At 41.0% G+C, this 13,998-nt stretch overlaps 1 protein-coding gene across 1 annotated transcript; it reads right to left on the bottom strand.

Moving 5' to 3' along the window:
* Positions 1–1,044: 1,044 nt before the first annotated feature.
* LOC110519055 (sodium-dependent neutral amino acid transporter B(0)AT1-like) lies at positions 1,045–13,653 on the bottom strand. Its single transcript, XM_090221314.1, has 12 exons — positions 13,259–13,653; positions 12,880–13,020; positions 12,656–12,793; positions 12,327–12,508; positions 8,276–8,386; positions 7,972–8,084; positions 4,619–4,747; positions 4,385–4,541; positions 2,388–2,592; positions 2,137–2,296; positions 1,686–1,848; positions 1,045–1,503 (listed from the first exon to the last, which is right to left on the bottom strand). Exons 1-12 carry the CDS (start codon positions 13,458–13,460, stop codon positions 1,255–1,257), a joined length of 1,950 nt encoding a protein of 649 aa, XP_090077440.1. The 5' UTR covers positions 13,461–13,653; the 3' UTR covers positions 1,045–1,254.
* Between the last annotated feature and the right edge of the window lie 345 nt (positions 13,654–13,998).

A 13,998-nucleotide genomic window follows, 5' to 3' on the forward strand; every position in this document is an offset into this window, starting at 1 on the left:
TGGAATATTTATTAGCCCAAAGTCGCAAGACCAGCACTACACATTGAATGGTAATCACCGAGGACTATGCTATAGCAAGACCAGAACTACACACTGAATGGTAATCACCGAGGACTATGCTATAGCAAGACCAGAACTACACACTGAATGGTAATCCCCGATGACTATGCTATAGCAAGACCAGAACTACACACTGAATGGTAATCCCCGAGGACTATGCTATAGCAAGACCAGAACTACACACTGAATGGTAATCCCCGAGGACTATACTATAACAAGACCAGAACTACACACTGAATGGTAATCCCCGAGGACTATGCTATAGCAAGACCAGAACTACACACTGAATGGTAATCCCCGAGGACTATGCTATAGCAAGACCAGAACTACACACTGAATGGTAATCCCCGATGACTATGCTATAGCAAGACCAGAACTACACACTGAATGGTAATCCCCGATGACTATGCTATAGCAAGACCAGAACTACACACTGAATGGTAATCCCCGAGGACTATGCTATAGCAAGACCAGAACTACACACTGAATGGTAATCCCCGAGGATTATGCTATAGCAAGACCAGCCCTACACACTGAATGGTAATCCCCAAGGACTGTGCTATAGCAAGACCAGAACTACACACTGAATGGTAATCCCCGAGGACTATGCTATAGCAAGACCAGAACTACACACTGAATGGTAATCCCCGAGGACTATGCTATAGCAAGACCAGAACTACACACTGAATGGTAATCCCCGAGGACTATGCTATAACAAGACCAGAACTACACACTGAATGGTAATCCCCAAGGACTATGCTATAGCAAGACCAGAACTACACACTGAATGGTAATCCCCAAGGGCTATGCTATAGCAAGACCAGAACTACACACTGAATGGTAATCCCCGAGGACTATGCTATAGCAAGACCAGAACTACACACTGAATGGTAATCCCCGAGGACTATGCTATAGCAAGACCAGAACTACACACTGAATGGTAATCCCCGAGGACTATACTATAACAAGAACATAACAAGAACAAAGGATATAATTTAGTTTAATGTTGACTTTTCAGCACAAAAATTACAACAATGTGTCAATCAATGTAAGCTCTGATGGCTTTTCTGTCATACCTCATCCATACAACCTTGTAAAACTATCAAACGTATCTACTCCTTTCAGCTATCAGTGGCATGAAGGAAATAAATGGAGGCCTGTCATGAAAACAACAATTGGCTAGTGATTTGATCACTATCTTCCATCTGCTGTCTCTGGGATGTCTGGTTTGTTCTTGGTAGCCTCATCCGTCAGTTGAACTTGCTTGGCAATAGTGTTTAAGTCATCTTGTTTAAACTCATTATCCTTCTTGCAGCAGCGGTTCCTCAAACATTTGTAAATAGCCGTAAGAGGTACAGAAAGACCTGGGATTCCTGCCAGGATGAAGATTATAGCAAAGATCCAGGTTGGATATTCCTTCTCCTCCAATGTAGGGAAGTTGTCCTGTGAAGAAACAGTAATAACCTTGTTAAGTGTGTTTATAGGCTACTGATGCCAATGTCTAGTGAGATCCTTTCAAACACCCAATAGAGAACATGTGCATGCAAGTTGATTTACTATTATGCAAGGGGAAATCTCCTCATTTCATAACTAATTTGGCCACTGACAACAAAGTGAAACGTTACCGATTCAGGATTCCAGGCTTTGTACATGGGTGTTTCTTGGACTTTAGTGATAAAGTAGAACACAAAGATGACAAACATGATGGCGGGGCTGACAAATCTCCATGTGATCTGCCAGAAGAGGTTGGGCTTGTGGCCGATCATGAACTCAATATCATCGTTGAACCTGTTTGAATAACATACATAGTCAACATTCATTAGTGCCCAGACTCTAATGAATCTACGGTGAATGTAAGGACCATGTTAATCAACAGAATTTTGTTTCAATACTAACCTGTCAATGCCATAGAGTAACGTAACCCCCAACATCTCACTGAATGAATGTATTACTCACCTTTCAATGCCATAGAGTAACGTAACCCCCAACATCTCACTGGATTAATGTATTACTCACCTTTCAATGCCATAGAGTAACGTAACCCCCAACATCTCACTGAATGAATTTGATTCTCACCTATCAATACCATAGAGGTACACAACCCCGACCATCTCACAGAATGCAATGATCAGCAGAGGAATGGACCCGCCATAGCTGTCAAAGAGGGACAGCCAGTAGTTCCCTGAGCCTTGAACAAATATTAATCCAACAAGGCAGCAGAGGACACATGTTATCCCTGTAACAGAAGAAGAAGATAAAGATATTTAACAAAGGGATCTCCATCCTTCAAAATGGTGTAAGGGACATATGTCTTTGTCTCATCTCACCAGCGATGGCTTCTTTGGGCCAACTCTTGGGGAAAACACCCAGGTCCTGAAGTGGTACCAGAACTCCTTCGATATTGCCAAACATGGAGGACAGGCCGAGACAGAAGAGCATGATGAAGAACAAGACTGACCAAACAGGAGATACAGGCATCTTAGTGATGGCCTCTGTGAACACGATAAAGGCCAGACCAGTTCCTTCAACCCCCTGTACCAAGACAAGGAGAGAATGAATCAGAAGCCTAGCAACTAAGATATATTTAAGCTTCATATACTCCACTTGTGTTGTATCCATCTCACCAAATCTTATACAAATGCATTTGAAGTCGGAAGTTTACGTACACCTTAGCCAAATACATTTAAAATAATTTTTTCACAATTCTTGACATTTAATCCTAGTAAAAAATCCCTGTTTTAGGTCAGTTAGGATTACCACTTAATTTTAAGAATGTGAAATGTCAGAATAATAGTAGAGAGAATGATTTATTTCAGTTTTTATTTCTTTCATCACATTCCCAGTGGGTCAGAAGTTTACACACACTCAATTAGTATTTGGTAGCATTGCCTTTAAATTGTTTAACTTAGGTCAAATATTTCGGGTAGCCTTCCACAAGCATCCCACAATAATTTGGGTGAATTTTGGCCCATTCCTCCTGACAAAGCTGGTGTAACTGAGTCAGGTTTTTAGGCCTCCTTGCACGCACACGCTTTTTCAGTTCTGCCCACAAATGTTCTATAGGATTGAGGTCAGGGCTTTGTGATGGCCACTCCAATACCTTGACTTTGTTGTCCTTAAGCCATTTTGCCACAACTTTGGAAGTATGCTTGGGGTCATTGTCCATTTGGAAGACCCATTTGTGACCAAGCTTTAACTTCCTGACTGATGTCTTGAGATGTTGCTTCAACATATCCATATAATTTCCCCTTCCTCATGATGCCATCTATTTTGTGAAATGTACCAGTCCCTCCTGCAGCAAAGGACCTCCACAACATGATGCTGCCACCCTGCCTGCTTCACGGTTGGGATGATGTTCTTTGGCTTGCAAGTCTCCCCCTTTTTCTTCCAAAGATAACGATGGTCATTATGGCCAAACAGTTCTATTTTTGTTTCATCAGACCAGAGGACATTTCTCCAAAAAGTACGATCTTTGTCCCCATGGGCAGTTACAAACCGTAGTCTGGCTTTTTTTATGGCGGTTTTGGAGCAGTGGCTTCTTACTTGCTGAGGGGCCTTTCAGGTTATGTTGATATAGGACTTGTTTTACTGTGGATATAGATACTTTGTACCGGTTTCCTCCAGTATCTTCACAAGGTTTTTTGCTGTTGTTCTGGGATTGATTTGCACTTTTCGCACCAAAGTACGTTCATCTCTACGAGACAGAATGCGTCTCCTTCCTGAGCGGTATGATAGCTGCGTGGTCCCATGGTGTTTATACTTATGTCCTATTGTTTGTACAGATGAACGTGGAGCATTTGGAAATTTCTCCCAAGGATGAACCAGACCTGTGAAGGTCTAAAATATTTTTTCTGAGGTCTTGGCTGATTTCTTTTGATTTAATCATGATGTCAATCATGATGTCAAGCAAAGAAGCACTGGGTTTGCAGGCCTTGAAATACATCCACAGGTACACCTCCAATTGACTCAAATGATGTCAATTAGCCTATCAGAAGCTTCTAAAGCCATGACATAATTTTCTAGAATTTTCCAAGCTGTTTAAAGGCATAGTGTATGTAAACTTCTGACCCACTGGAATTGTGATACAGTGAATTATAAGTGAAATAATCTGTCTGTAAACAATTGTTGGAAAAATTACTTGTGTCATGCATAAAGTAGATGTCCTCACCGACTTGCCAAAACTATAGTTTGTTAACAAGAAATTTGTGGAGTGGTTGAAAACGAATTTTAATGATTCCAATCTAAGTGTATATAAACTTCCGACTTCAACTGTATTGGTAACATTTTACATTCAGGTACCATTTCATAAAAATGAATGAATCACCTCACTAAGGAAAGAATTCAAATCACAGGTCTTCAAGTTGAGCCCCTGAATGACCTCTGGATATGTTCCATTGAGACTATGAAGAACCTGATCATAGTTGCTCTCAGTGACGTTGCCCTCTGGGAGATCAAATGTATTCAGCAGGGTCAGGATATTTCTGCAAAAACATGTATTTAGAGGGTAGTTCATATCTTCATGCAACAACTCTAGTTTAATTCTGGAATAGGTACATACCCAGAAATACAGTCATCAAACTTCTCTGTGGCTCGGAAGCCAATGATGGTGTAAATGACTGTTGCAGCGTAGACAGCAGTGGCTCCGTTCACGATAGAGATGATGACTGCATCCTGTTCACAGTTATTACTGGAAAGATAGAACACGTTAAAGGAGCAATCTGGAATGGCTGTTCACAGTTATTACTGGAGAAATAGACCACATTAAAGGAGCAATCTGGAATTGGTAAATCCATTTTTTATTCTTGAAGAATAACATTTATGATTACCCATCAGAATCAAGCAATGAGGTTTGAATCTAGTTCAACTGTCGTACCCCATCAGAAACCAGCCATAATGGTTGAATCTAGTTCAACTGTCGTACCCCATCAGAAACCAGCCATAATGGTTGAATCTAGTTCAACTGTCGTACCCCATCAGAAACCAGCCATAATGGTTGAATCTAGTTCAACTGTCGTACCCCATCAGAAACCAGCCATAATGGTTGAATCTAGTTCAACTGTCGTACCCCATCAGAAACCAGCCATAAGGTTTGAATCTAGTTCAGCTGTCGTACCCCATCAGAAACCAGCCATAATGGTTGAATCTAGTTCAACTGTCGTACCCCATCAGAAACCAGCCATAATGGTTGAATCTAGTTCAACTGTCGTACCCCATCAGAAACCAGCCATAATGGTTGAATCTAGTTCAACTGTCATACCCCATCAGAAACCAGCCATAATGGTTGAATCTAGTTCAACTGTCGTACCCCATCAGAAACCAGCCATAATGGTTGAATCTAGTTCAACTGTCGTACCCCATCAGAAACCAGCCATAATGGTTGAATCTAGTTCAACTGTCATACCCCATCAGAAACCAACCATAATGGTTGAATCTAGTTCAACTGTCGTACCCCATCAGAAACCAGCCATAATGGTTGAATCTAGTTCAACTGTCGTACCCCATCAGAAACCAGCCATAATGGTTGAATCTAGTTCAACTGTCATACCCCATCAGAAACCAGCCATAATGGTTGAATCTAGTTCAACTGTCATACCCCATCAGAAACCAGCCATAATGGTTGAATCTAGTTCAACTGTCGTACCCCATCAGAAACCAGCCATAATGGTTGAATCTAGTTCAACTGTCGTACCCCATCAGAAACCAGCCATAAGGGCTGAATCTAGTTCAACTGTCGTACCCCATCAGAAACCAGCCATAAGGTTTGAATCTAGTTCAACTGTCGTACCCCATCAGAAACCAGCCATAATGGTTGAATCTAGTTCAACTGTCATACCCCATCAGAAACCAACCATAAGGTTTGAATCTAGTTCAGCTGTCGTACCCCATCAGAAACCAGCCATAATGGTTGAATCTAGTTCAGCTGTCGTACCCCATCAGAAACCAACCATAAGGTTTGAATCTAGTTCAGCTGTCATACCCCATCAGAAACCAGCCATAATGGTTGAATCTAGTTCAACTGTCATACCCCATCAGAAACCAGCCATAATGGTTGAATCTAGTTCAACTGTCGTACCCCATCAGAAACCAGCCATAATGGTTGAATCTAGTTCAACTGTCGTACCCCATCAGAAACCAGCCATAATGGTTGAATCTAGTTCAACTGTCATACCCCATCAGAAACCAACCATAATGGTTGAATCTAGTTCAACTGTCGTACCCCATCAGAAACCAGCCATAATGATTGAATCTAGTTCAACTGTCGTACCCCATCAGAAACCAGCCATAATGGTTGAATCTAGTTCAACTGTCGTACCCCATCAGAAACCAGCCATAATGGTTGAATCTAGTTCAACTGTCATACCCCATCAGAAACCAGCCATAATGGTTGAATCTAGTTCAACTGTCATACCCCATCAGAAACCAGCCATAATGGTTGAATCTAGTTCAACTGTCATATCCCATCAGAAACCAGCCATAATGGTTGAATCTAGTTCAACTGTCATACCCCATCAGAAACCAGCCATAATGGTTGAATCTAGTTCAACTGTCGTACCCCATCAGAAACCAGCCATAATGGTTGAATCTAGTTCAACTGTCGTACCCCATCAGAAACCAGCCATAATGGTTGAATCTAGTTCAACTGTCATACCCCATCAGAAACCAACCATAATGGTTGAATCTAGTTCAACTGTCGTACCCCATCAGAAACCAGCCATAATGGTTGAATCTAGTTCAACTGTCGTACCCCATCAGAAACCAGCCATAATGGTTGAATCTAGTTCAACTGTCATACCCCATCAGAAACCAGCCATAATGGTTGAATCTAGTTCAACTGTCATACCCCATCAGAAACCAGCCATAATGGTTGAATCTAGTTCAACTGTCGTACCCCATCAGAAACCAGCCATAATGGTTGAATCTAGTTCAACTGTCGTACCCCATCAGAAACCAGCCATAAGGGCTGAATCTAGTTCAACTGTCGTACCCCATCAGAAACCAGCCATAAGGTTTGAATCTAGTTCAACTGTCATACCCCATCAGAAACCAGCCATAATGGTTGAATCTAGTTCAACTGTCGTACCCCATCAGAAACCAGCCATAATGGTTGAATCTAGTTCAACTGTCGTACCCCATCAGAAACCAGCCATAATGGTTGAATCTAGTTCAACTGTCGTACCCCATCAGAAACCAGCCATAATGGTTGAATCTAGTTCAACTGTCGTACCCCATCAGAAACCAGCCATAAGGTTTGAATCTAGTTCAACTGTCGTACCCCATCAGAAACCAGCCATAAGGTTTGAATCTAGTTCAACTGTCGTATCCCATCAGAAACCAGCCATAATGGTTGAATCTAGTTCAACTGTCGTACCCCATCAGAAACCAGCCATAAGGTTTGAATCTAGTTCAACTGTCGTATCCCATCAGAAACCAGCCATAATGGTTGAATCTAGTTCAACTGTCGTACCCCATCAGAAACCAGCCATAATGGTTGAATCTAGTTCAACTGTCGTACCCCATCAGAAACCAGCCATAAGGGCTGAATCTAGTTCAACTGTCATACCCCATCAGAAACCAGCCATAATGGTTGAATCTAGTTCAACTGTCGTACCCCATCAGAAACCAGCCATAATGTTTGAATATAGTTCAACTGTCGTACCCCATCAGAAACCAGCCATAATGGTTGAATCTAAACTAGATATATTGCACCATCACTTTAACTTTTGCATAAATCTTGGCTAAAAATATTTTACGATGAAAGTTAAGCTTGCACACTTTGAGGTAGGTAGGACTGGGTCCTAAGTTTGCAGTGGTTATGTACAAGATATGATACATTTTGAATTGATTTAATGTCTCAACTGGGTTGTGAACAACAAGTAATTTAGTAGTTATTAGCAAGCAGTATGGACTTACTGCACTGAGTTGTAGCTGGAGAAAGACAGCAGACCTCCAAAGGCCAAAGAGAATGAATAGAAAACCTGGGCACCCGCATCAAGCCAAGTCGTTGGGTTCATTAGTTCATTCATCTGGAGAAACACACACCCATAGAAAAGTTGTTAGGAGTGTCGTTTTGATTCTATCATACTACCTCATATATTAATGCTAGCTAAAAGGCCTTAGATGCACTCTTTGTGGATCTGGATCTGTGGCTGAACTTGGAATATCATATACTTTGAATAAATACTTTTGTTTGATGATAGTAATGTAAACTACTCACATCTGGGGTGAAGAGGAACTTCACTCCATTCAAGGAGCCTTTCAAGGTCAAGCCTCTGATCAGAAAGATGGTCAGCACCACATAAGGTAATGTTGAGGTGATATACACAGCCTAATGGGAGGAGATCACAGGGTAATGTTGAGGTAATATACACAGCCTAATGGGAGGAGATCACAGGGTAATGTTGAGGTGATATACACAGCCTAATGGGAGGAGACCACAGGGTAATGTTGAGGTGATATACACAGCCTAATGGGAGGAGACCACAGGGTAATGTTGAGGTGATATACACAGCCTAATGGGAGGAGACCACAGGGTAATGATGAGGTGATATACACAGCCTAATGGGAGGAGACCACAGGGTAATGTTGAGGTGAAATACACAGCCTAATGGGAGGAGACCACCGGGTAATGTTGAGGTGATATACACAGCCTAATGGGAGGAGACCACAGGGTAATGTTGAGGGGATATACACAGCCTAATGGGAGGAGACCACAGGGTAATGATGAGGTGATATACACAGCCTAATGGGAGGAGACCACAGGGTAATGTTGAGGTGAAATACACAGCCTAATGGGAGGAGACCACAGGGTAATGTTGAGGTGATATACACAGCCTAATGGGAGGAGACCACAGGGTAATGTTGAGGGGATATACACAGCCTAATGGGAGGAGACCACAGGGTAATGTTGAGGTGATATACACAGCCTAATGGGAGGAGACCACAGGGTAATGTTGAGGTGATATACACAGCCTAATGGGAGGAGACCACAGGGTAATGTTGAGGTGAAATACACAGCCTAATGGGAGGAGACCACAGGGTAATGTTGAGGTGATATACACAGCCTAATGGGAGGAGACCACAGGGTAATGTTGAGGGGATATACACAGCCTAATGGGAGGAGACCACAGGGTAATGATGAGGTGATATACACAGCCTAATGGGAGGAGACCACAGGGTAATGTTGAGGTGAAATACACAGCCTAATGGGAGGAGACCACAGGGTAATGTTGAGGGGATATACACAGCCTAATGGGAGGAGACCACAGGGTAATGTTGAGGTGATATACACAGCCTAATTGGAGGAGACCACAGGGTAATGATGAGGTGATATACACAGCCTAATGGGAGGAGACCACAGGGTAATGTTGAGGTGAAATACACAGCCTAATGGGAGGAGACCACAGGGTAATGTTGAGGGGATATACACAGCCTAATGGGAGGAGACCACAGGGTAATGTTGAGGTGATATACACAGCCTAATGGGAGGAGACCACAGGGTAATGTTGAGGTGATATACACAGCCTAATGGGAGGAGACCACAGGGTAATGTTGAGGTGATATACACAGCCAAATTGGAGGAGACCACAGGGTAATGTTGAGGGGATATACACAGCCTAATGGGAGGAGACCACAGGGTAATGTTGAGGTGATATACACAGCCTAATGGGAGGAGAGAGGAATGCTTTTAGGAAGTTGGACAGTTACTGTTTTGTGTGCTATTATAGAAAATATGCTAAAATGGACTCCAAATAGTGACATACGTACACTATCGGTCAAAAGTTTAAGAACACCTACTCATTCAAGGGGTTTTCTTTATTTTTACTATTTTCTACATTGTAGAATAATAGTGAAGACATCAAAACTATGAAATAACACACATGGAATCATGTAGTAACAAAAAAATGGTTAAACAAATCAAAATATATTTTATATTTGAGATTCTTCAAATAGCCACTCGTTGCCTTGATGACAGCTTTGCACACTCTTGGCAGAAATAGAATGAATAGACAACACACAATGACCCATACTATTCCAATTTATCGGACAGTCATATATTTGATCTACACGATACATTTCTATCTAAGCATTTTGTAAATGTACATTCTCCTGTATGTCCATTGCCCCAGGTGCACAAAATCAAGTCAAACCAATTAACCAATGATATTTTGTACAGATAAGAATAAATACGTGGTGACGCTCAACCACTGAATGATTCTTCAACATGCCACTGAAAAGGTCGAAAGCTGCAATTCATTTTATGACACCTGAAAACACTGCAGAGTAATTCAAAGCCATTTGCAAACATTGCTAACAGCAAGTTGAACGCTTAGCAAAAACAACTTTGAACCTCTTTGTCCATCTGAGGGCATGTGTTCTTGTTTTCAAACACACACGATACCATCTTTAAAGGGATCGTTTACTCAGAATACAAACTAACATGATTTTCCACCTGTGTTGTCTGTAGTTGGGACATTTAGTTTCCTTTCGACACTTATATGGACGTATTTTGTTACTGTTAGCTTTCTCAGTAACACTTAACATGAAACTGTTCTTGTACCTGTGTAATAAACTTTAATTACTTTTGGAACAACATTTTATTAGCTTATTGTTACACAATACTTTGTCAATTGCATTTTAATCGCATAGCAATGACCTGAGTGTTTTTGTAACTACTTTACACAAGAGGAATAGTGACTGTTCCTTATTCCACTTATGTCATAACTCATTACTCATAACATTATTATTCAATTATAAATCAACTCAAATTTAACAACAATGTTCTTGTTGTAATAATGACAAAGTTACTACACAAGTACACCAGTAAAACGTAATGTCATGTGTTACTGGATTACCTTATGTCTTACTCATTATGAAAATATATTTGTTAGTTTAAAGCTTCAAATATGGTCTAGTCTAATGTTGAGGTGATTCCTTGTCCCTCGTGTATTTCATTCTAGGTTATAGGCTAAATTAAGACTCATATCTAAGAGTCCTACAAACCACTTGCTTATAATAAAATATGTTGACTAATTCAACTAACTGTTATAATTTTTGGATTCTTCATAAAATATTTGACAGCCATATATTCAAATACCTTCAAATATTATTTGGTTTTCTGAGAGGTAATCAAAATACTAAATGTGTTTGTCTTTTAGCTGAAACTCTATATAAACCATATTTGTCTACCACGAGTGTTTGAAAAGTTGGTATTTTCAAATAAACTACAAACTACAACAATTTTATGTCCAGGATTGCACCATGGTGACATACACTGTATATACAATATATAATACCATATATAATACAAATATATAAAATCCGTTCAAATTAGAACGTGAACACTGTCTACAACTGTTTACACTGTCGAAGGGGTGTCAGAAAGGTCAACAAAGCCGTTATTAAAAACAGCTGGGTCATTTGAGTGCTATGGTAACATGCTTTATTGCATCAATATATAAACTGAACAAAAATATAGACTCAGAATGTAAAGAGTTGGTCCCATGTTTCATGAGTTGAAATAAAAGATCACAGAAATGTTCCATGCACACGAAAAGCTTATTTCTGTCCAATTTTATGCACACATTTTGTTTACATCCCTGTTAGTGAGCATTTCTCCTTTGCCAAGATAATCCATCCACCTGACAGGTGTGGCATATCAAGAAGCTAATTAACAGCATGATCATTACACAGGTGCACCTTGTGCTGGGGACAATAAAAGGCCACTCTAAAATGTGCAGGTTTGTCACACAACACAATGCCACAGATGTCTCAAGTTTTGAGGGAGCGTGCAATTGGCATGCTGACTGTAGGAATGTCCACCAAAGCAGTTGCCAGAGAGTTGAATGATAATTTCTCTACCATAAGCCTTTATGTCATTTTAGAGAATATGGCAGTATGCCCAATCGGCTTAATATACATGTAATTGGCTGGGCCCCTGCCCCCTGCCCCCTGCCCCTGCCCAGTCATGTGAAATCCATAGATTTGGGCCTAATGAATTTATTTCAATTAATTAATTTCCTTATATGAACTATAATTCAGTAAAATTGTTGAAAATGTTGCATGCTGCATTTATATTTTTGTTCAGTATAGTAAAACAAATCATTCTGTATTGTTTTGTATATGGCTATAATGTCCTAAAAAGGAAACCTTGATTCAGCGCTTCAATAATCAAATGCCTATAAACATAACCTTGATCATTTTGACATTGACAGCTGCTGCTGCTTTAGTATTAGAAAGTGATTTGCTGTGCAGAGGTTATGCCGTACCTTCCCAGTAGTCTCAATGCCTCGACTTATGCAGATAAACAGCAACGCCCAGGCAGACACATGGCATAGGACCATCCACCACTGTAGCCCACCTGTGTTATCTATGTCTGGAGTGGTGTTCAGGGTCTCTCTGTACCAATAGTAATCCACTGGAGAGCTTCTTTCACACTCTGACACCAGGCCTGGGGAAAGTTCATTTCATTCATTCACATGGCAAAATACAATAGAATGATGCAATTGAAGACAGAGTTACAGGTAAAGAAATAAGGGGTGTGTATAAAGTGAATCATTTTCCATCATGATAACTTAGCTATCTATGGATGCCTTACCTGTCATGTTGGCATTGAGGGGACATTGGCTCCAAGGCAGCGTCTCTTGGAAGGAGTTAAAGAAGTACCACATCACCCAGGCCATGATGGTGTTGTAGTACAGGCTGACCAGAAAGGACACACACATGGAACCAATGCCTATGGAACACAACACAACACCGTGGCCCAATGAGATTTGGTCCATTTTTACCCATGTCTAAATTCCTATGGAGTGTTTTGCTTACCAATGCCAGTCAAGTATGGATGGATGGCAGACCAGACACCTACACTGCCTTTCCTTAGACGTTGACCAATAGCAAACTCCAGATGGAGCAGGGGAACACCTTCTAGAACCAGTAGGATCAGGAAAGGAATCATGAATGCACCTGAGAACAGAACAGGAAGCAGGGTGGAGGAGAGGTTATCTGTTGCTGTTGTATGTACATAAAGAAACACAGAGTTGCAAAATTACAGTAACTTTCCCAAAATGTCCGTATTTCCTACTTATTCCCCTCTGTATTAAGGGAATCTTCAAACCAGGATTTCTGGAAAACCCATGAATTTTAGGAAAGTTACCGCTATTCTGCAACCCTACTCCTCAACAACACATTCAACAACACCTACCTCCCCCATGGCTCTGGCAAAGGTACGGGAAGCGCCAGACGTTCCCCAGTCCCACACAGAAACCTACGATAGTTAGCATGTACTGGGCCTTGTTGTCCCATTTGGGTCTGTCCCCAGCCTCCTCATTCTCCAGCTTTTCCAGTTCCTCATAGGAAGGGATCCTTTCTTCCAGGCCTTGGTTGGATACCTGTAAACACCTCATGGTTCCTTCCACGCAGATGGACAGGCTCAATACAAATGGAAAATATGACTACTTTCTATGGAGTCCCATGAATGTGTAATCCACTGTTCAAAGGAGGCTATTAATAAGGGCAAACTGTTCCCGATTATAATCAATGTCTTGGATGGATGTGAGGCGTATTGCACACGCCTACAACCCCATTCCGTATGCCTCTTGCTAGTACACCATGGTAATCTATAGTCATTAGCCTCTGATAACGATCTCTATGACTCGTTTATGAGTGATATAAATTCCAATGAAGGTTCAACATTCAACATTGTTATTTGTATCCAATATACTGTTGGGTTCTTCTCTATAGAGTAAAACTAACTCCTATTAGATGGTGGTTGTGATGGTGAGGATCATTATGTTATTGTTGGTTACTGTACCGAGTACTTTAGCTGTTTTATCTGAGTTATTCATGTGGATTCTCTGTATCCACAAAGTTTTGATTTGATCATCGCATAAGAATTATTATAAACTGGGTGGTTCGAGCCCTGAATGCTGATTGGCTCAAAGC

The sequence above is a fragment of the Oncorhynchus mykiss genome, chromosome 3 (genome assembly GCF_057628025.1).
Source record: "Oncorhynchus mykiss isolate SJ-2025 chromosome 3, ASM5762802v1, whole genome shotgun sequence".
NCBI lineage: Eukaryota > Metazoa > Chordata > Actinopteri > Salmoniformes > Salmonidae > Oncorhynchus > Oncorhynchus mykiss.

Bases quoted from the DNA above. Each gene is read 5' to 3' on its own strand.
- LOC110519055 (XM_090221314.1), bottom strand. From the start codon at position 13,460: ATGAGGTGTTTACAGGTATCCAACCAAGGCCTGGAAGAAAGGATCCCT. The intron at 2,297-2,387 runs GTGAGATGAGAC...CTTCTGTTACAG, and splicing joins GCCCAAAGAAGCCATCGCTG to GGATAACATGTGTCCTCTGC. The intron at 1,849-2,136 runs GTGAGAATCAAA...TTATTCAAACAG, and splicing joins TACCTCTATGGTATTGATAG to GTTCAACGATGATATTGAGT.